This window comes from Pseudoliparis swirei, chromosome 13 (genome assembly GCF_029220125.1).
Source record: "Pseudoliparis swirei isolate HS2019 ecotype Mariana Trench chromosome 13, NWPU_hadal_v1, whole genome shotgun sequence".
Taxonomy (NCBI): domain Eukaryota; kingdom Metazoa; phylum Chordata; class Actinopteri; order Perciformes; family Liparidae; genus Pseudoliparis; species Pseudoliparis swirei.
This window is the reverse complement of record NC_079400.1, coordinates 8,992,091-9,012,784: the sequence shown is the minus strand read 5'-3', so window position 1 is coordinate 9,012,784 and position 20,694 is coordinate 8,992,091. Positions and strand designations below refer to the sequence as shown.

At 44.5% G+C, this 20,694-nt stretch overlaps 1 protein-coding gene across 3 annotated transcripts in view; it reads left to right on the top strand.

The window, feature by feature from the left end:
- Positions 1-3,636: 3,636 nt before the first annotated feature.
- LOC130203225 (protoheme IX farnesyltransferase, mitochondrial) overlaps positions 3,637-20,694 on the top strand; it is a 31,674-nt gene continuing 14,616 nt past the window's right edge. For 2 of the 3 annotated variants that reach the window (XM_056429182.1, XM_056429181.1), the window contains exons 1-4: positions 3,637-3,743; positions 5,379-5,521; positions 5,882-6,263; positions 6,698-6,822. In XM_056429182.1, coding sequence (XP_056285157.1) covers positions 3,713-3,743; positions 5,379-5,521; positions 5,882-6,263; positions 6,698-6,822 — 681 coding nt within the window. In that variant the 5' untranslated portion in view covers positions 3,637-3,712. Of the gene's footprint in view, positions 3,744-5,378; positions 5,522-5,620; positions 6,264-6,697; positions 6,823-20,694 lie in introns of those variants that run through there. The other variant, XM_056429183.1, reaches the window with a different exon arrangement.

Here is a 20,694-nt window from a genome sequence, read left to right as displayed (position 1 = left end):
CCTGCTTTCCACTTTGGAACTATTTGTCTCAGCTCTCCATGAAAGTATGTTATTTTGAAACAATTTAGCCGAGATAACAACGGATTTTAAGCGATCATTAGTTATTTTGTGAAGAATAAACACGGACCCATATCTATGTGTTACTGCTCATTTATTAGAACTATTCCCAGACTAAATATATTTAAAGTAGGCTATTTTTCAACTACTCCAAATACATAAAATCCCAAACCCATCCTGCAACTTTCACCACTTCATGTCTCGTATTCCCCGGCTGACTTCAACCTGCTTTTGCTCTGATAAACTATCTGTCGTCACCCTCACACATCACAGGCTCTGCCTTCCTTTGTTTCTTTGTTTCTCTCTGGAGAGCATGTTTACAGCCATTTCATTTTTCAAGATGCAGTGAAAGCAGCGTGATAAAAGGGCCCTCACGCTGAGACCACCACCAGAGGCTAAATAACTGTAAAGACTCTCCTGAAAGACCCCTTTGGGTTGAACAGACCTCACAAACTCCTCCTATTGTTACTGAGCCATTCGACTCCTTTCCGTCCATCTGCTGTTCAGTTCCTGTCTTATTGTCCACCTTATGGTCAGAGGGCTTTCAAAGCAATTTGTCTTTTTCTGCAATTACCTCGACAAATGGAGCTTCCTGACTTTATCACGCCAAATTCAAGATAAAAAAGGTGTCAGATTGTCTTATGGTACATCACCACAAATTCTCAATAACACATTGTATTTCTCCACCTTTAAATTACAGATACAAGTTAGAAATACGAGAATGAAACACAACAATATTTAGTCCAAATGCAATAGTTCCAACTGCCAGGCTGAAGGCCAGGCATAGGGATAAGAAGAGCTGGTACCTTGGAATTGATTCCCCTGAGCTAGTCCAAGTCACACTCTTGGCCAGGGGCTAAACTACTACCGGATGCAATAAACAAATATTATTCCATTCCCATCCAGAGCAAGACGACCGCGTACTCATGAACGAGCCTGTTTGTTAATGTGAGGCCCTGACATTGTGTTAAGGATGTCAGTCATCTGTAGTGGGAATCGTGTACAGATTGCTACACAAAAGATTATGGTTTGACGCCGTGCCCTGCAAAGCCATAGACTTGGCAGGTTAGATCCTTCCCCCCAGAGACTCTGCTTCTGCAGCCTCAGAGAAGCCAAATAAAGAAAAACATGGAACATTGAAATTGTATAAAAGTAGGCTGGAAATATAAAATATGGTGTAAAAACAAGCAATAAACCATCTTTTCAGCACCCACATTAAAACCAAAAATACAGAGGTTGACCGGGTCAGTGCGGGATAACATTTTGGAGAACAGCAACACAATTATCTCTCGTAATAAAAGTGATCTAGTGCTGGATCTCTGATGGCCTCGTGCGTATTGTTGGCGTGCACCATCCGCTGCATCTCGACGGTGCATGAAGATTAATCTCAGCAGGAGAAGCTGGCAGCAGAGTGGAATGAATGAGATGAACCTGGAGAAGTGGACGCTCAGTGAGGATTGCACTGAGGATTTGAGTCCATTGACAACATGTGTGATTGTAAAGGACATTTGCACCATCACCATTCATAAAGCAAAAGATGTCATGTGACTATGTATATAAACTGAATCGCATACTTACAGTACGCAATGATTGCAAAAAGATGCAAATAAACATTAAGGAATGGGTTGTTGTCCATATTCAGAATATAACCTTAACAATTAAAGCAAGCGATAATCGTCCCCCTGCGTCTCTAAGATGTTATTGTTGGAGGACGTGAAACACTGCGTTGAAGCAGACAATAATACAGTTTCATTATCTTGGTTTGAATAAAGCCAGGCAGCAAAGTGAAAGCAGCATTAATCAGAAGGTTTCCATTCGGTGGGCCGTGGCAGCCAGGGCCAACGAGATGATCACGCACATAAATAACAGGCCAGCCGGCGACGCTCATCAGAGGACACACAAGGGCAGAAGGCGAAAGGCAAAAGGCCAGACGTTGAACGAGACGGAGATTTGGAATTTAAATGAATCTCGTCTTCAGTCCCGAATTATTGAACAGTGACAGAGGTTTTCTGGTAACCTGACTTGTGAAAGAATACAATTCCTATCCCGGTGTTTGTTGCAAATAAACACATATTGTTTCACATTTTAATTCAGCTCAACTGATTGGAGTTGCTCATTAAAAGGAGCCCCACTGGGAATGCATTGGCTTCCTCTTAAAACCACCGAACCATTACAATAACATCGCCACAGACTTGTTTGCAATGGGAAAGACGCAGGTTTTCACCTCTGTTTCAGTGGGTCACGCTGACTGAAATGAGGATCACCGTCAGAAGAAATGAATGTGTTTTTATGGAATATAACCATGAGTTGAAAAAAAAGCAGAATTAAGAAAATTAAACAAGATGCATCAGAATCTGAGGGGCGCATTGCTGCAATTTCCTGTGAAACCCTGGAATGGCCAAGAAATGTAAATGATATGGAAAAATGAAAAAATTAAATGCACTATAGTTCTTCTTCACAGCAAATATCTTGAGATGTCATCATGCAGAAAAGCAGGCGTCAATAGTAACATTAACTTTGGCCGCCTACAGGATGGCGCACCAGGCTCCTGAAACAGCTCAATGGAATCCAGCCTTACTTTTATTATTAGTACTAATACCACACTGAGAACAATTGATTGGTAAACGTATGTAAGTATAATTTGGAAAATTGACTTGAAGCAGAAACATTTCCACTGTTATTGTTATGATATTATATCATTATAATATTATTATTCATGCATTAGTATACAAGCAGGATTTAACTGTTGTAGCTGGTGCAGCTCATTTTTAATAACTTTTGTTAATTTCATTTTTCAGACTGCGTCAAAACATTTATTTTTAATGATGGATTAATCCGCTGATTATTTTCTCCATTAAATTATCGATTGGTCATGATTACACAAAGCCCAAAGCGACACCGTCACATTGTTTGTTTTGTCTAACAAATTGTACAAAACTCAAAACTAGCCTGTTTAAAAATACATACAAATTATGTAATAATTAAAAAAAGGAAAATCAGCAAATCTTCACATTTGACTCAAATGGTGAAGATTTGCCGATTTTACTTTTTTAGTTCCAACGACTCAAATGATTTGAGTCGTTGGAACTGTGACTTAAACACATATCAAACATGTTGCTCTTATAGTCAAACTGTTCATATCTTTTCTGCCCAAAAATAAATCTTAATTTGTAAAGTCAATTTGTAAAAATGCAACGATGGGGCAAAAAAGTGAAGAAAGAAAAGAGTTATTTTCACTGATTCTTACGAAAAAGTGGAATATTATTAAATTAAACATTTTAGGTCTGTGAAACTACCCATTCTTACTTAATTCCCTAGTTAATAATAGTTATTTACCTGTGTTGTTTCTTTAATATGATTCCATCAACTTTTGTGTTGTTAATTTCTAAGCAATACTTTTAGCAGCTATTTGTGGCAATATGTCAATAGGGCATAATATGATGAATACATATATTATTAATCTGATGTTTCTTTTTTATCATAACATTAATGAAACTACGTATACGCACAAACGTACACACACACACACACACACACGAGCTGACGTGTTCTGACCCGGAAGTGTTTCTCTTTCACCACCGGGGTCGTAATGGCGGCGCGCTGTGTGTAAATGGGGTCGAAACCGGATCGTCAGCCGGCTCTATGACTCGCGAACATGTACAAAACGCCATGTAGCAGACTGTCAGGTAACTCGAGGGGACGCGCGTGCTGTCGTTTCGCGTGCCGCCGCGTTGCAGAGTCATTTTATACCTGTGTCTTGGTTTTAAATATGCGCTGCAAGCAGCCTCCGAAGCTGCGGCGGCTATCTTTAGCCGCGGAGATGTTTGGCACCGGGCTGGCGGTGACCTCAGAGGGAAGTCACCCGGCATGAACTCACGAGCGACCGGGTTTCATGACGACGACGCCGTCGCTGTTTTAATTGCAACTGTGTGTGTGCGTGTGCGTGTGCGTGTTATCAAGCAACGCGAATAGCGCGTGCATAGAGCAATGCTGATGCGCGGCTTTTGATAACAGTTACGTCACCAACCCTCACGCTGAGAAGGTGTTATTAACGTGACGTCACATAATCTGAGTGAGCTCATGGGAAGAGGGAGATGTATTGATCTAATGTATCACGACTGATAATATCGTTGCGTTAAATGACCCTCACAAGCTGAGTTTACAGGACAGCAGTCTGTTGTTGTTGTTGTTGTTGTTGTTGTTATTAGCATGCGTCTCCTTTGGGGAGGCCAGGACCTCCATGGTGGTGTTATCTTAAGTGTTTCGCTCATGCTCAAGTGTTGTGCATACAACATCGTTTGTGTTATAGTTTTTCCCGTCATGTTTTTCTTGTTTTCATCACTTGCCTCAAGTGCATGCAGCTTTATTTCTTCACACTTGAGTTCCATACGGCAACAAAAAACAAAATGCAATATAAGAACACTAAGACACAGGTATTATCATTGCAGTTCAAAAGTCACTGGTAGTTGAAAAAAACAGAGACATTTGTTCCAATGTTACCAACAACAAGAATAACACTACGTGTCATCACTTGGTGTTGGCTCCGTTAATTAAAGCCTTTGTGATAACTTGTCAATCCACATTTACATTTGTACACAGCATGAAAGGTGGGAACATGACTAGTCACAATCATGTGACTCATTCTAAAAAGATAATTAAATGCCACATGAATTTTTAACATGTTTGCTTTACTATAACTACAGTATAGTACAGTGGTCTCTAAATACGTCTGTTTTAACATCTGTATAGGAAATTTACATTCCAGCTTTTTCCAGTTTGCAACATTGCCGCGCTGCACATCGTCTTCATCACTCGGGTCATTCCTGATGATGTGACCCAAATAGGGGGGAAAAAAAGTACTTTTTTTTAGGGTACAATATTTGCCCCTAGGGGTAATTAAAAACAAATTGGCGGCAGTTTTTGAAACTTGTGAAATAACATTTAACCTTTGGGTTATAATAGATACTTATTTAGGCTTACAGTATTTGAGCAATTGTCATAAAAATGTCAATAAGACAATTAAAAATTATATTTATGGGTATTTGTTTGTGTAACTTCCTAGGACAGGTAATACAGATAGGACACACGCAACAAAGAACTAAAACAAAACGCTGTTCAATCAATTATGGGAGCATTTGTTGCCCTTCTCCTCGTGATATCAGGGGCACTATTACATGTATTGGGGGCAGTTTTGCCCTCGTGTATTTCTGATGCTGGACTCAAATATTGTTTTGAGATGGACAGAATTAATCCGAACCCGTCTGTATTTATTTTAATGACATCTGTTTAAACAATAAATATTTGTCGTATAATTCTTGTAGGTTTGATTGGTGTCGGCGTGAAGCAGAAATTAGTTCAACATGTTCCTCTACGGAAGCAGGCTGCTCGCAGCCTTATTCAGCTGCACAAAAGAGATCCATCAAGCTGGCTGACGTACCAACACCTCAACTTCCTGAAACGCCAGGTGGGTCTTATTGGGCACCTAAACTATATTTAAATTTAAATATACACTTTTATTAATCCCCAAGGGGAAATTAGTTCTCTGCATTTAACCCATCCTTAGTTATTAAGGAGCAGTGGGCTGCGGTGAAGCCCGAAAGCAACTGGGGGTTCAGTGCCTTGCTCAAGGACACTTCGACTTGCAGCTAATAGGGAGAGCGGGGATCGAACCCACGACCTTGCGGTTGAAGGACGGCCCTCTTAACCCACTGAGCTACAGCCGCCGCATATTATGTTGCCTGTTAACATACCGTGAACATAAAGTTGTATTTTCATGTCAGTAAATGATCCAGTCACTCATTCTCTGCACCCGTTTCCCTCTCAGTATGTAGCCAAGAACAGCAGCGAGCTTCACCAGCGTGCCGCCCCGAAACCGTCCCCGGCCCTGACCGCCGTGGACGAGAGAGACGACGGCGTCGAAAGACGAGCGCAGAGAATACCAACGATTGATCCTGTGGTCACGGATACTGTCCCGCAGGCAGAGGACGTCCCCGGTAAAGCACAGCCCGGGGGATCCACCTCGGAGCCCAATGCAGACGATGCGGCGGCCCAGAAAGATTCTGCGTCGCCAGATGAGACCCCACATGTCCACGAGGAGACGGATGAGGCCCGGGATGCCCGTCTCGACCGACAGTGGAAGCTGCTGAAGGTCGATGTGGCTGAACTGCCGGATATCTATGCCAAGCTTGCAAAAATCAATCTGACAGGTAACGTGCCCCCATTTTTTATTCTGAACTATCCTATGGAAATTGATGCATGCAAAGAATGACGTGTAATACGTTCAGTATGCAATCTAACGGCTTGATAAATAAGTCAGATGGGTGACGCTATGGGGAGCCCGGAGCGTGACAATTAAGGATGCAAAGATTGTGTCGTGTCATTCTGCAACGCAGGGTTGCACAAGTGTGATCGCCTCATGATGAGTCGCATACTATTATATATGTCATGTGTATCGTCATTTGTGTGGCGCAATGAACTGCTCTCTTCCTTCACTCGACTCTCCTCCCGTTTTATATGTAATCGTTCTTCTACAGCAACAAGGCATTTGCATTCTTCACCTGTTACTTTAAATGCGTAAAGAAAGACAACTGTCTCACTCTAACTTTTAATTTGGTATATTGTTCTTGCTTGGCGTTTCCAGCACTGGTGGTTACGAGTGCAGCAGCCGGCTATGCAATGGCTCCGGTGCCCTTTGACCCCCTCACCTTCTTCGTGGCCTCCCTGGGAACATGCCTCGCCTCTTGCGCTGCCAATTCCATCAACCAGGTCAGTTGTCCTCCCTCTCTGTATCTCAGCGACAGTGTTCAGTTTTTTTTCTTTTTGCACACACCGCATGTAGTCACACCACAAACCCTCTGACAGTTCAACTTGATGATGTGTGATTAATGTCATGACCTGTTGCGGTTTGACCATGGTGCTTAACCAACACTTCTTCCATGAGCTTGTTGCAGGATTGTACAGATGTACCGAACAAACTGGTAACTGGTGTGAAATGAGCCATCGACTAGAGGTGATGGAGTGCTGCAGATATGAAGACTTAAAACCAGGAAGTGTCCCCTTGACTCAAAGTCAGTGTTTGTTTTTTTAAAGGGCTTTTGTTTAGATGCTTGAAGTCGTGTCTGTGACACAAACTTAAGAGTTAGTTTCGCAACATAAAATACTTTGAAAATCCCACGTGTGACTTTTGAAGCTTTTTACGTGTCCAAAAAAAGGAGAAGAAAAGACGTCTGCTAACAAAAGGCTAAATGTGAACGACTAAACGACATCTTGAGAAAAAGTAGTCTGCCTTTAGCTCACGGAGGGGGACGTTGGGGACATGCGACCGCAATGACGTCATTTCATAGCCTAACATTGACTTTTTTCTTCTGGCGATTGGATTTTACACTTTAAAAAAGGATGCAAATTTGTCAGAAAAGTTTTGTTTTCCTCGTCATTTATATCCTGCAATAATGGCTTGTTGGGGAAACCATGGCAACGCTAACTGCCTGGTTGGCTCACAATAACACACCGTCCATCCATGTACTCCCACCACAAAGGTCCTGTGAAGCCAATAATATATGAATGCATAGCTTGTGTAATTGTTGAAAGAAAAGCATCAAGTACTCGAGATGTTTCAGCTCTTTAACCTGTTTATTATTTTAAGGACCAATTCCCTCTTGTAAACAAAGTGGGTCTCAGAGCTGGCAAGATGCCTGTTGGTCTGATGGGACACATTCTTTGTTGATATGTTATACAAACATGAGCATGCGTGTCGACACACACTCATCCACAGTTTTCCTTTTAGTGACGTCTGTGTTCTTAAAAACGGGCTGAAGGAACCAGCTCATCCCGGTTTGGACCCTCTCTACATTCCTCTTGGTCTGCGCGTCTCAAAGATGCATTGAGCCGACTGTAACGCTATTATTATTTACCAGCTGAAAGCTTTTTTTTTTTTTTGGAAGCTATAAACAGAGTTTACCTGGACACTTAGAAAGCCGAGCCTAAGTAGGGACTGGAGGACATTGGTATGACGGGTGACCTCTCCTTCAGCCCGACGCTGAACTGCTCAGTCGTGTCTTTGGCCTGTAATTTGGCGACGGCTTTGATTACACTGCAGGTTCCTGCCCTCTGGGCCGACCTCCTTCCCCCCGCGACGACGTTCCAACTTCGTTGTTTACCAACGGCGATGAAGTGACTCACCGAGTCAAACAAACAGCGGCCATCCTGGAACTCGCGTTCTCATAAAATAGGGACAGTTGTGATCCCCGTCCCTGTGCGTCGCCTCAAGGATCTGATGACCCCGTTCAGTTTGTGAGGTCAGGTCTGGATAGTTAGAATTGCATCGTCTCTGAACAGAGCCGTTCTCCAACTCCTCCGTGCACCTCCACCTCACGCTGAGCAGGAGTGTAAATTCCCTTCAGGTATTTAAAAAAAATGTCCCCGTCTCTCCTCGTGCTGCTCGGAGACTCGAGACTCCAAGACGCTCCGAGCGCCGAGTGATGCAAGAGGCGGCCGCCTGCCACTGTCTGTACCCTGGGTGTCCCTTTATCTGTGGGCCCAGCCTCGCATCATTGCTGTCAGACTGCATTCTCCCCACTAACTCAGCCTGAGGACAGAATACGATATGGCTTCAGATTTCACGAAAACAATGTTATTTGCCTTTCACTGCCTCTCTCTCTCTTACGCTCATCCTCCTCCAGTCAGGTCTGGTTTCAAACCGACGCTGAAGGTGATGGATGGGGAAAAGGTGAATTTCAGTGCAGATGTAACTCGTTGCAAATTAGATAAGTGTGTGTTAAAAACCTGCAGGAAATACTTACTGTCAGGGCGTCCATCCATTTGGAGATTATGGAACGGTTTAACTTTTCCAAGCATTTAGAGAAGCAGGTCAATTTAATAATTTTTCCTTCATTTAAAATGACAGGAGAACTTTGAAAAATATTCACTGCCTATGGATTTTTGAACATTTTATTTTGCATTAAATCAGAGTAGACTGTGTCAACAATTAAAACCTAATTATTTGATTGTAGAACTGGACACTCCAGATATATGAAGCAGGCTGTATGACAAGATTGTGTGCATCTAAACAATATTGATTTTGTGTGGGTAAAAGTTTCTCTATGATAGTCCTGGTGGAATCTACTTTAGCTTGTGTGAGTGTGTGGGGCCCAAACATGTAATCTGTGCTCACTCTGAGGCCAAGAACTCCCTGTTTGTGTTTGTGTGTTTGTGGCCAGCAGCGGGTATGTGAGCCTGACTCTTCATCATTCTGCCCCCCGAGCCCTCGTTCTCTCTGGGGACATTCTCTGGGTGTCATCATAGTCTTGATTGGCACGGATTGGAGGTAAGCTTTAGTGTTTCGGACCAATCGGCCAGCTGTCTCAGACAAAGACATGCAAGGGCACATTTTTTTCATTTAAAAGGTGGTCAGACGGATAAACATCGTTAGGAACGTTAACTTATTTGAAGTTGGTAGCGTCGTGTCTCGCTCTGCTCGTCTGGTATGAAGAGTAAGCGCCTCGCTGCATGCCATCTCAGGCGTTGTCACTTTGTTTGTCGTGGGCCATTTTCCTGCGTGTGAATACACACAGAGGCACAGGGGATGTTGTGTGTGACATGTAATCGCTCTCTGTGGCGGGACTCTGGATTCTGTCGGCTCTTCTTTTTTTTGGGGGGTGGGGGGTTCAAAGACACGCCTTCACCTGTGTGTAATGAACCTCAACACGTTGGTCAACCATTTGTTCTTTATAATCCTCGAAATGAAAAAAGGGGAATGGGCGAAGAAAAACATCCGACACTCAGATCTGCTGCCAGGTTGTTGTTTCCCCCATATTTCCTTTCATCTTGAAAAAACGGCGCTTCTTCATTAGCGTCGTTATATGTGATCAAAGCATTTTTTTTCATGTGGAAGAATGAAAGAAAAGCTGGACAAATAAATCAAAGCAGAGAAAGACACTAGTGAAGATCCCTTTCTATGAATTCAGCGAGGCCCTAATCCCTTTTAATGCTCGGCATCCAGGGAGACAGAGGAGTGTGCGAGTATGTGACCACACAACTGTTGAATTACGTTGAGGAGAGGAGGGAAATGCCTCCAGGGGGAGAAAAAAAACCCCATTTTCTCTTGGAAGTGGCAATTGGACCTTCAGTGGAGCTGTCAAAAGCCAAGGCTGCTCTTTGTCCCATTGGGAAGTGCAGAAATGTTGTGGTTTCCTTTTAAAAATGTGACTCTATTTAGGAGACTGACAGAAGGGTGTAAGCACTAGCAGTCACGTAACAATGGCATTTCACCGTCTAGAGTTTCCCACCACAGTCGAAAGGCCTCATGCTGTCATGTCTGTCTCACAATCGGAGGAGACGGTCGACTCCAACAGCAAAGAGATGTCATTATTTGAGCTCCCGGTTCAAGCGGCTCTCACGGGTTGGTAATTATCAACAGCACGGTATGTTTTGCTTCCCCCTCCGTCGGGCGGCGTGGACCGCCGTGAAAGCCCGCGTGGAGGTGTCCGCCTGAAAAGAGTCCAATCTGTCGAGACCCTGGTCCTGAAAGTCTGGCCGGGACCCGAGGGCCCCCTCGCAGGTGTTCCAGCCGTCGTCGCCCTCCGGTCTGCCCCCTGCTTCAGCTAATTGGGTCAGGCAAGAGTTTTTCAAGCCGCAGCCCAAAAGGCCCCTGGGAAGTCTGGAGGTCCCCAGCAATGTAAACAAGACCCGATACGGCCTTTTACTGTCAAACAAGTGCCGCCCGGGCTATTTAGACAGAGGCCGCCACGGTGAAAGTCACAGCGTGTCCGCTCGCGTGTTTTTGTTTTGACGAGTATTGAAGCTGGCGCGTTCTGCGGCCGCTCGGTGTCATCTCTGCTTTCGGGACCACGACAGTGAGTTTTTCTTTTGTGTCTGTGTGTCTTTCCTGCGGTGAGCCGTCTGAGGCTGGCACGCATGAGCGAGTCCCCCGGCCCCTCCACTCCCACCACCGCTTGGAGCGACGCCCTCCTCCCTCGTCCTGTGCAGGCATGCATTATTTACCCTCCTGCGTGCCTCCTTCACTTCTTGGGCAGCGCCTCAGTGTTTGGGTACGTGGCTTGAGGTCACGCGAGCAACGAGCAGCACATTAAGAAATGATGTTGGATTTATTTTTATTGAAAACCTTTTATAGATTATAAATTCTTAAGGTTTAACCAAAGTCATATTATTTTGTAACTTTTTGAAAAAAAGAAAAACAACCTTTATATAAAAGCCATGATGGGACCACGAATAACCAACCGAATCTGTATAAAAAGGCTTTAATGAGTATTTTTGACTGATTTAAATTATATCTTAAGCTACATTGAGAAGCTTTTAATCAGCCAAATCAAATTGATTGCATTCTGATGTTTTGATGTTAACACACAATGTGGAAGCTCACGCTTTCATCTCAAAAAGGATTCTAATGATGGCACGGTGTACGACTTCAAGTACATGCTGCTACAATGCAGGGCTGTTGCCACATTTGTGATCTTTATTCCTGCTCTGTTTATTGTTTGCGGTGGCAGCTCCTTGATCATATTTATTCCAACACATGGAGAAGATGTTGGTGTGCTGCCAAATGAATAATGATCCGAGTCGACCCTGGAAATTCCATATTTAATATATTTAAGTACACCTGGTGTGACTGTATGAATCCGTACGGGGTGCAAATATGCTTTGCGGGTGTTTGAGTGAAATCATTAAATCTCACTTGGTTAATTCGGGTTACATGTTTGTATTACAGTGCAGTCAGGAAATATTAAGGCTGGGACCTTATTTCATGTTGTGGCTCTGTGCTGCAGATTTTATTCGAAATGAAAGACTGATGATGAAGCTTAAATGTTGGCTGTCTGCAATAATTTTAGTCTGTTTACATCCCCGTCGCACGAACAACGCTTAGCCCTTCTTGTACACACATTGCTTGAGGTCATGAAGTATCCCAACATGTCAACATGGACTAAAAACAAAGTCGTCTTTTTGCGTGTGATTTTAATATCCTTCAAATGATTGTGATGCCATAAGTTTTGTTTGCTGGAAATGAGCCAAGAATGAAGAATGGGCAAGAGGTGCATTGTGGATGTTTTGTCACGATGTTCATCATCAAGTTTGCTCTCAGTGCACCAGATTTATCCTGTGCATAATTAAATAATAAAAAAGCTCCGTAAAAGCCAAAAGTCACTCAACAGTGTAAGGAGCCTTCATTTAAAGTAAGAATAACAAATAAATATTTTTATTTATTTTTTACAAAAGTTTAATAAATGCACAATGTTTCTAAAGTCAGTAAGAAATCGTGTAAAGTAAGCACAATCTAAATATTGACCCAAATAATCGTGATGATGATTTTTGCCGACAAGATGTCATATGTCATAGATTACATTGGAAAACGTTTTGCACAAGGAGCATGTTGGGTGGATTGGGCAGCAGGCATAATCTGTTTTAGGACATTTTGCATTAAGATTCATCGTGTTATAGACTTTTTTTGTGGTTAAACTCCAGTCGCCTCTGCGGCTGAGACGACAGTGAAGCATGCCGACGTGTTTTATGGCCGACTCCAGATGTAGATAATGGTCCATCAGCAGCGCAGCAGGTGGGAGCCGTCCAGCTCAGGCCGGGATGGCGGCGGGGCAGAATTGCCGTGCCTCAGCAGTCAAGGCTGCCACAACAATTATCCATGATTGGGCTCCTCTCATTGTAGTTCCAGGCACCTCCCGTAACGCGGTGCCTCCTGAGAGCAGCATTAGTTGTAACAAGACCTCACGGTCGTCACAGACCACAACGTCCATCGCTCCCTTCAAAGAAAATCCACCGCTGGATCTGTGTCTGTTCCCCGCTGAGCAGCAGCAGAAGATCTGCTTTCAAACGGGTGCTGTAGAATACCTCTCGCATGATGACATCGCCGTCCTTCTTGTGCAATCTGTTTTCATTCTGCTGCCTTCGAATCCACCCCCCCCCCCCCCCCCCCAGCGTTCTCCGGCCAGAATCCAGTTGATGAATTGCAGTGGGTACCGTCAAAACAAGCCCCGGTGGTGACGCGGTACTGTATTTGTTTTCCATGCGATGAAAGCTTCAACGGTATCCGGAGACAGAATTGAGTTGTGAAAGTATCAGCGCTCGTCACAATGGCTCCGCTGGCTACGAGCCGTAATTGAGTGTTTTGTCTGTCAAAGGATTATATATATGTATTTCTTCTGACGGTCAACCGCATCAGAGGTTTGGCCAAATGGGGCGAGTTAACCAAAAAAACAAGATAATTTCCTGGTGCAGATGCTGCTCCAAAGAGCTTGTTTTCCAACAGCTTAGTTAAAACAAAAGGCCCCGCTGAACTTTGACACCGCTGGTTTTGAGCTTTTTGTTTTCGTGATCTTGACCGAGCTGTTCGTTCGGCCTGGGAGAAGGAATGGAAATCCCTTTTTAATTGCCCCGCTCGATGGCTCGCACACACACACAGAGAAAAAAGGACTCGATGGGTGTCTCTCGGTTAGAAATGAATATTTAACAAGGCAGCCCTGTTAAGTAGTTAATTTCTTTAAAGGCTTTTGTCTTTCTCAGCCACGGGGTGCCAATCCGTTTCCAACTGTACAAATGGATCTCTTTCAGGCTCAGACGGGAGACAGATGCTTTGCTCTGATAAAGTCATGGAGGGTAAATCCACCTATTATACGCCCACGAGATACTGCCTGAGGGAGCCCGTGCTGTTGCCAGGGAAAGGGTTCGCCGGCCCTGGATACTAACATGTTACGCTGGTGTCCAATTGTTCCCTTTATTGTTTATCTTGTTTCTTTATGTACCTCTCTTTTAAAAAGAACATGGCATCAATTTGCATTACTTTTTTATTCACAATCTTCCATCACTTTAATGTGTTGAGTTTGGCCAGGTCTGCGCTTTACACAGGGATAATGTATCGAGCCAACGTGGCACTGATGAAGTCTTGGTTCTGATTATAAATGTTGAAAAGCCCACCTGTGTTTGATGTAGCTATTGGCATTGTGCGTATACATTTGGTACATTTGGATCACTGTGGAGGGATTAAACCTCTAAAGGTGCCGGATGAACTCGCTGGAGTAGCTGGACGTGGAGCTCGAAGCGATTCATTTATAAACTAGAACGGGCACTCGGTAGAGCGCATACCTTCGCACATCACAAGATTGGGCATTGAATTATGAACATTTTGGCATTAGTAGCATGCCAATTGGATAGAAATTGACCGCGCTATGGTAAAAATAAGATTTTGACCTTTTCATGACCTTGACCTTTGACCTGATCGAGCCCAAAATCTAATCAAATGGTCCCCGGATAATAACCAATCATCCCACCAAATGTCACGCGATTCAAGAAGATTTTGACCTTGTCATGACCTTGACCTTTGACCCAATCGATCGCAAAATCTAATCAAATGGTCCCCGGATAATTACCAATCATCCCACCTAATTTCATACGATTCGGTTTAATACTTTTTGAGTTATGCGAGTAACACGCATACAAATAAATAAATACACAGCGATCAAAACATAACCTTCCGCATTTTCAATGCGACGGTAAAGAGCGTTGGCAACAGCAGCAGTCTAAAGTACTTGTCGGGTGTTGATTTTATATTTTTTATTGTATTCAGCGCCACAGCGTTCCCAGTGAGTTGAATCCTCGGAATAGCAGCTCAGCTCATGCAGTCGACACCACCGGGCTAATGACTCCCAACAGAGTGAATACTTCGACATATTTGTAACCGCCAAAGCAAAAGTGTCCGTTTTTAATCACTTCTCACTTCAAAACATTCATTTTTTTATCAAATGATGTAGACTCTTAATAGTTGTCACCATAATAACCATAGTGTTACTTGTATAAGGCTAACATTGAGATGGCTGATAGCAGTAATATACTACATTCAAACTGGTGGCCGTATAATTCTGGAATGAAACATCATCGCTTGTTATCCACTGACTGATGGATAAGCGGTAACACTTGGTGTATAAACACCAGCTGTGGTTCTAAATGTTTTATTTTATTTCACGCCAGGCAAATAATCATGACCCTTGACCTCAATAATCCCTTTCTATGGATATATAAGCTAAACCTAGCGACAGTCTTAAATGTTGTTGTTTTTTAGACGGTATCATACGGGTACAAGACATACAACATATATTGCATCATGCAAGAATATATATCTATCCTCAAGCATCGATAAACAAACACAGGGTGTCCTGACATCAAAGAGCGAACGTGGCCTCTCATCGGCGTCGTCGACAACATGTCGACATCTTCTTCTCTTTTCAAAGATCACACTTACGACTCGCACGCAACGCGTCTCCCCGAGCTTTCAACGCCGCGGCTTGTTTGAGCAAACAAGCGGAGCAGCCGTCGCCCCGAGGGCCTGAACCCGACTGACTGATGGGCAGGTGCGGCCACTCGTCTCCACCTCGCTGATTAGCCTTTAGTCGTTCACAAAACACCGTGATTACGGGCTTCAGTGACCAACCTAGGTGAGACGCACACACCATTCAGACCTCCGTGGCCCGCCCGCCTCGCCACCGATGAACCTCTCTGCGCCTCGTGCTGCACTTGGCAACGGCTGACCTCACGCAAGCTGAGCAAATGTTGTTTCACCAACGAAGACGTGCGACGCCCTCGCGTTCGCTCTCGTCTTGTTCGTTCTTGCGGAAGTAGTTTCTGCAGGTTAAAAGTCGAGTGTGCATGTTAATGGTTTCCTTATAACCGTGGGGGAACACAATCGGTGTGTTTACATGATGGTATAATTCGAATCTTGCTTTAGTCGGACGATGCTATCTTTTGGGGGATCTGCTGTGATCCCAATATACATGGCAGTGAGTAATTCGAATCATTGGCCGAAAGCATGTCATATCCGATACGATAGGCGGCGCTGTTTTCATGACAACTCGTGGTGATACAGCCATTTCCGCTTGACCTCTTCACCACCACCAACAACAAACAACAACATCAACATTTCGAGAAAGATGGCGAACATAGAGCAAGGTTAAGCATAAATTCTGTCTGCTCTTCGGTCCAGAGATGTGTGGCGGCTCTTGTGTTCTCCAAAGCGTTGTTTGATTGTTTTCTGCCGGCCAGGCTCCCGGCAGTGACGACTTATCGTCTCTTTCGACTTCCGGGTCACGACATGGGAGGGAGGGGGGAGGAGGGCGGCGGGATCTCAAGCATGCGCAAAGACGCAAAGTCCAGTTCCTAATCCAATTCACCGTTACATGCCGCGATAGTCGAATTATCAACCGGATCGGATCGAGTTATCCAGGGGTGTTAATCGGATCGATTTCAGTCCGACTCAGCCAGTTATTCGAATGCATGTCAACACGGTCAGTGTGGCGCGTCGGCGCCGCGGTCGGTCGTGACGCCTCTGCGTGGCGAAGAGGACACGCCCTCCTTCCGGCACTCGTGCCGCGCTGAAGCTTGTCGCGGGGAAGGGACGGTGGGTTGGGCTGAAGATGCACTCGTTTTAAAGAAAAAGGGTCCCGCTCTGCTTCTCATAAACCACTTGCCCCGCTGAAACCCAGCAGACGGAGGAGGCCAGAGGATCGCGTGCGCCTCTCCTGCAGACGTATAATCGCAAATGTTTTTGGTTTAGTTGAGCGGCTTCAAAATGACCCAATATGACGTGACAGTGATGTGAGCAAAGACACAGCAATGATCTCTTGTGATGCTGATGGTTGTCAGATGTGTGTGTGTGTGTGTGTGTGTGTGTGTGTGTGTGTGTGTGTGTGTGTGTGTGTGTGTGTGTGTGTGTGTGTGTGTGTGTGTGTGTGTGTGTGTGTGTGTGTGTGTGTGTGTGTGTGTGTGTGTGTGTGTGTGTGTGTGTGTGTGGCGTTGCGACAGACTGTTGAGTAACGTGATTCAACGACCTGCTTTTTTCCTGCCGAGCTGAAACGTGATCGTCATTTAGATTATTGTCGTTTGGCCTGCCGTCTTCGGATGATTGTAAACATAGATACAGAAACGGCTCCTAAGCCCGCCGACAGCCGCGCACTTTAATTTGATCGCCGAGCTTTTGGTCTCGGATCTTTTTTTCTTTTGTGCTAGAGAATGAAAACAAAAGGAGCACGCCGTCTTCTGGTCTTACAGTAGCTCAACAATGAAGTTCACACCGCGCTCACGCTTCTGTATCTGTGTACAGTTCACCATCCTTTCCCCTATAAACTCCAGTGTACCCTCTCTAACTGAAGGTAACTGAGCCAGAGGCGAGTGGGAACACTCTTTGTGACGCTGAGATCCGTGGATAATTAACAAAAGCAGCCCTGTTGACAGCGCGGCGCCCGCGAGCCAACGCTGAATGCTAATTTGATTCATGCGAAAAGCTTTTAGGGCAAGGGCATCGATGCTGGAAAACAAAATGGTTACCGACATGCAACACGGCTTTCCCTAAGCTCATGGGTGTGTCTCGGGCTCAAAATGTTGTTTTCAAATTCAATTTATATTTTTGCCCATTTGTCCGTACCATAGGATTTTTTTTTTTTTTTTGGTGTTTGTAAAACTCATTTGACTCTAATGGCACACTATACATTAGAAGGAGCTGAAGGAGCCATGTGTTTTCTTAAAGCTTGCTAGTGGCACTTGGATAAACCCAGATGATCCTTTTGGAGCTTGGCTGGTCGTATTCATGTTGGCAAATTGACACTAAAAGGGAATTTTGCAGTTTGGTTTTATTTGCCACATCTTTGACTGATTTCAAATAGTCCCCCCCCCTCCCCCATCACTGGATTAATAAAGCCGGGTCAGATTTGGTCGCGAATGAGGGTAAAGAACCGAATGTAGCGGCAGAAACGACGGCACACGGACCGCATTCGTTTGAGTTGAGAGTAACCCTTCTCAACAGCACAATAGAATCTGTGTTTGCCTTTTGGCCCTCCAGGGGAATCGAACTGGGCGCCGCTGCTTTAAATAACCGGCTGCTCTGAATACGCGTGCCGTACATTTCACCTCATCTGTTGGAGAAACATGCCCAGAGCTCATTTAGCTACGATAAGTAAAGTAGAATAAAGTCTCCTGTGTTATCCTCAGCGTTATTATTGCAAGTTTCTGTGCTTCTTAAAAATACCTGGATAATTCAGCCCAAATGATAGTCATTGGAGAATCACTATCATTGAGACTGAATTTCCTGAATCTTAAGTGCCACCCAAGTCCTCAGCCCTTCATTATGTGAGCACACGGCACCCCCCTGAACACTTGGAGAAATGCTAGAGGGGATATTCAGCTCTGTGCGTTCTTTTCTTTGGTGGTTATGCTCACAATGGTCACATTTTAAAAAGCAGGAATATATCTCCAGAGCTTTATTGTCAGGAACATTGTAAGCATGCCAAGACCGTTTAGTCTTAGGACACAAACACATTTACATCTTGGAAAGCTTTTCTGTTATAAACTCTCGCTCAACACTTACTTTACTTCTGAATTAAAGTACACACACGATATGAATTTATATATTCTGCTGCTGAGATATGGATAGCATTCAGGTCCATGGAAACACGTTCTCCTACATGCACACATCTACTGATCCGACTCACTCCAGTAGAGTGCATACTCAGCCTCCTTCTGTCACTCCGGTCAGCTACCCTTAAACGCACATGCACACAGGGGAGAGGTGCGTTTCCCTGTGTGTGTTACGGGTGGTGCAGCTCAGCTGATTAGATAAAGCCAAATGCACTGCCAAGGCATTTAATTGTGTTTCATTAAACCTGGCTCTAATCTGAGCATCGAACGTGTCGGAGACGAGGCGGTGAGAAGCCGGTTATCCCCCCATTCAGGGTTCGTACGGTCATGGGAAACCTGGAAAAGTCATGGAATTTTAAAATGGTAATTTCCAGGCCTGGAAAAGTCATGGAAAAAACTTGAATAACAAAAGTTTTGGAAAAGTCATGGAAATTTGTGATAATCACATGTTCATTCATGCCGAGTTTGAAATAATGAATATGTTTTAGAAAGAAAGACTCAAAATATAAGCCGGCATACGCTCTCTTACTGGCGACGCACTTTTTGAAGTGAACGCACCTTAACTGGGAAGTTCGTTGGCCATAGCTCGGGAAGCAAGTGTTTATTCTTTTAATCAAAATATTGTCTCCTATTCATTTGTTTCATTTAATGGACACTGTATGCTTTGGAATTCATATTGTTTAAATACTAAATGTTCTCACTTTTTCATGTATAAACCGAGATTTCAGTTTGGTCATGGAAATTTGGTTGAAAGTCATGGAAAAGTCATGGAAATCCATTGGTCAAAGTGTGTAAGAACCCTGCCCATTGTCCATGGGCCCTGTTTGTGTAACACATCTCTGTCCAGTGTTTTTAAATGTGTATGTTTTATGTGAGCCCGTGTGCATCAGCCTCTATTACATTCAGGAGGCTAGCTCTATGAAGAATGCTGTGCTCTTGTTTGCGTTTGTGTGCTCCAGTTAACAATGTAATCATAAAAACAGCAGCTGCATACATATCAAAAAAAAAAGGTGACGACAAGCTCTGCCGACCACTCTGCTCCTTTTGAAGTGTCGGTGGAGCCGCACAACGTCTACAAAAGGTTTTAGGAACTCGGCCTCAGTGCAGCATTACTACTCCGGTTCTGTCAGCGTGTCACCTGTTCTCTGTGATGCCTGCCTCACCTGGGGGGGGGGGGGGGCAGTCATCCTGCTGAGTGGGGTGTGGACCTTTCTTGTGTCTGTCTCCGTGTCCCAGGAGACACTCCAGGGTAGTTAAAAGGCTCTTGAGCTGTATGATGACACGGCAGTCCTTTCATGTCCTCGGCTAACTGTTGATTACCAAGACAGACTAAAGTGTGTCTGTGTGTGTGTGTGCGTGTGTCTGTGCAGCTCGACTCTGGTCCTGATGCCCAACTGTACCGATCCCTTGCTGCTCTTTAACACGACATTACTTCTTCACCCCTCTGCGCTTGTATGTCGTAGTTGAGGTGTTCTCTTGTTATTAAGGCTCTTCGTTCAAACTAAAGAAAACAAACAAGTGTCTATCAACTGTAAGAGTGTATGATTTGAACGGCGCTTCAAAGGGGCTTCCGTCATTAAGGCGGTGTTGTTTTTTTACATTCCCTAAACTGTGTGTTAATTTGTCCTCCTCCCCGTGAGCGTATTTGCCACGTGATAAAAGAGACCTTTTAATAATAATTCCGGGTCCGCTCAGCGAGGGCTCATGTAACACTCATCCTCCTCCGTGGCATTGTCTGCCTGCCCACGGGCCTCGCACGCAACATCCATAAACGCACAAAAACAAAGACCTTGAAAGGCGACACGTGTCTCTCTCTGAATGGCGTTAATGTCACCGCACATTCATTCAGGTAGCCACCGCGGCGTTCCCGTTCACTCGACTCCCACACGACTGTAATCAGTTTGGAGAATGATAGACATCAGGGTGCATGCACACGAGTGCTTACTCCCGTTCGTGTGTGTGGGTGTACACACACATGTGTGTGTGTGCGTGTGTGTTTATTTGAAAGTCTTTGTTTCAGTTGCCCAGATCCTGGGGATTAAAGGTTTCCGCTGTCTGGTGGTGCTGCCACGTCCCGTCCTGCTGCTCCCGCCTGCAGGCCTTCTTATCCGGTCGCTTCTCTCGCAGTAATTGCTTATTAAGAGACGGGCCGGGTCGGCAAAGAGTGGCTCCAATTTCACCAGTCCGCAATTTTTTATGACACTGTGCCACTTT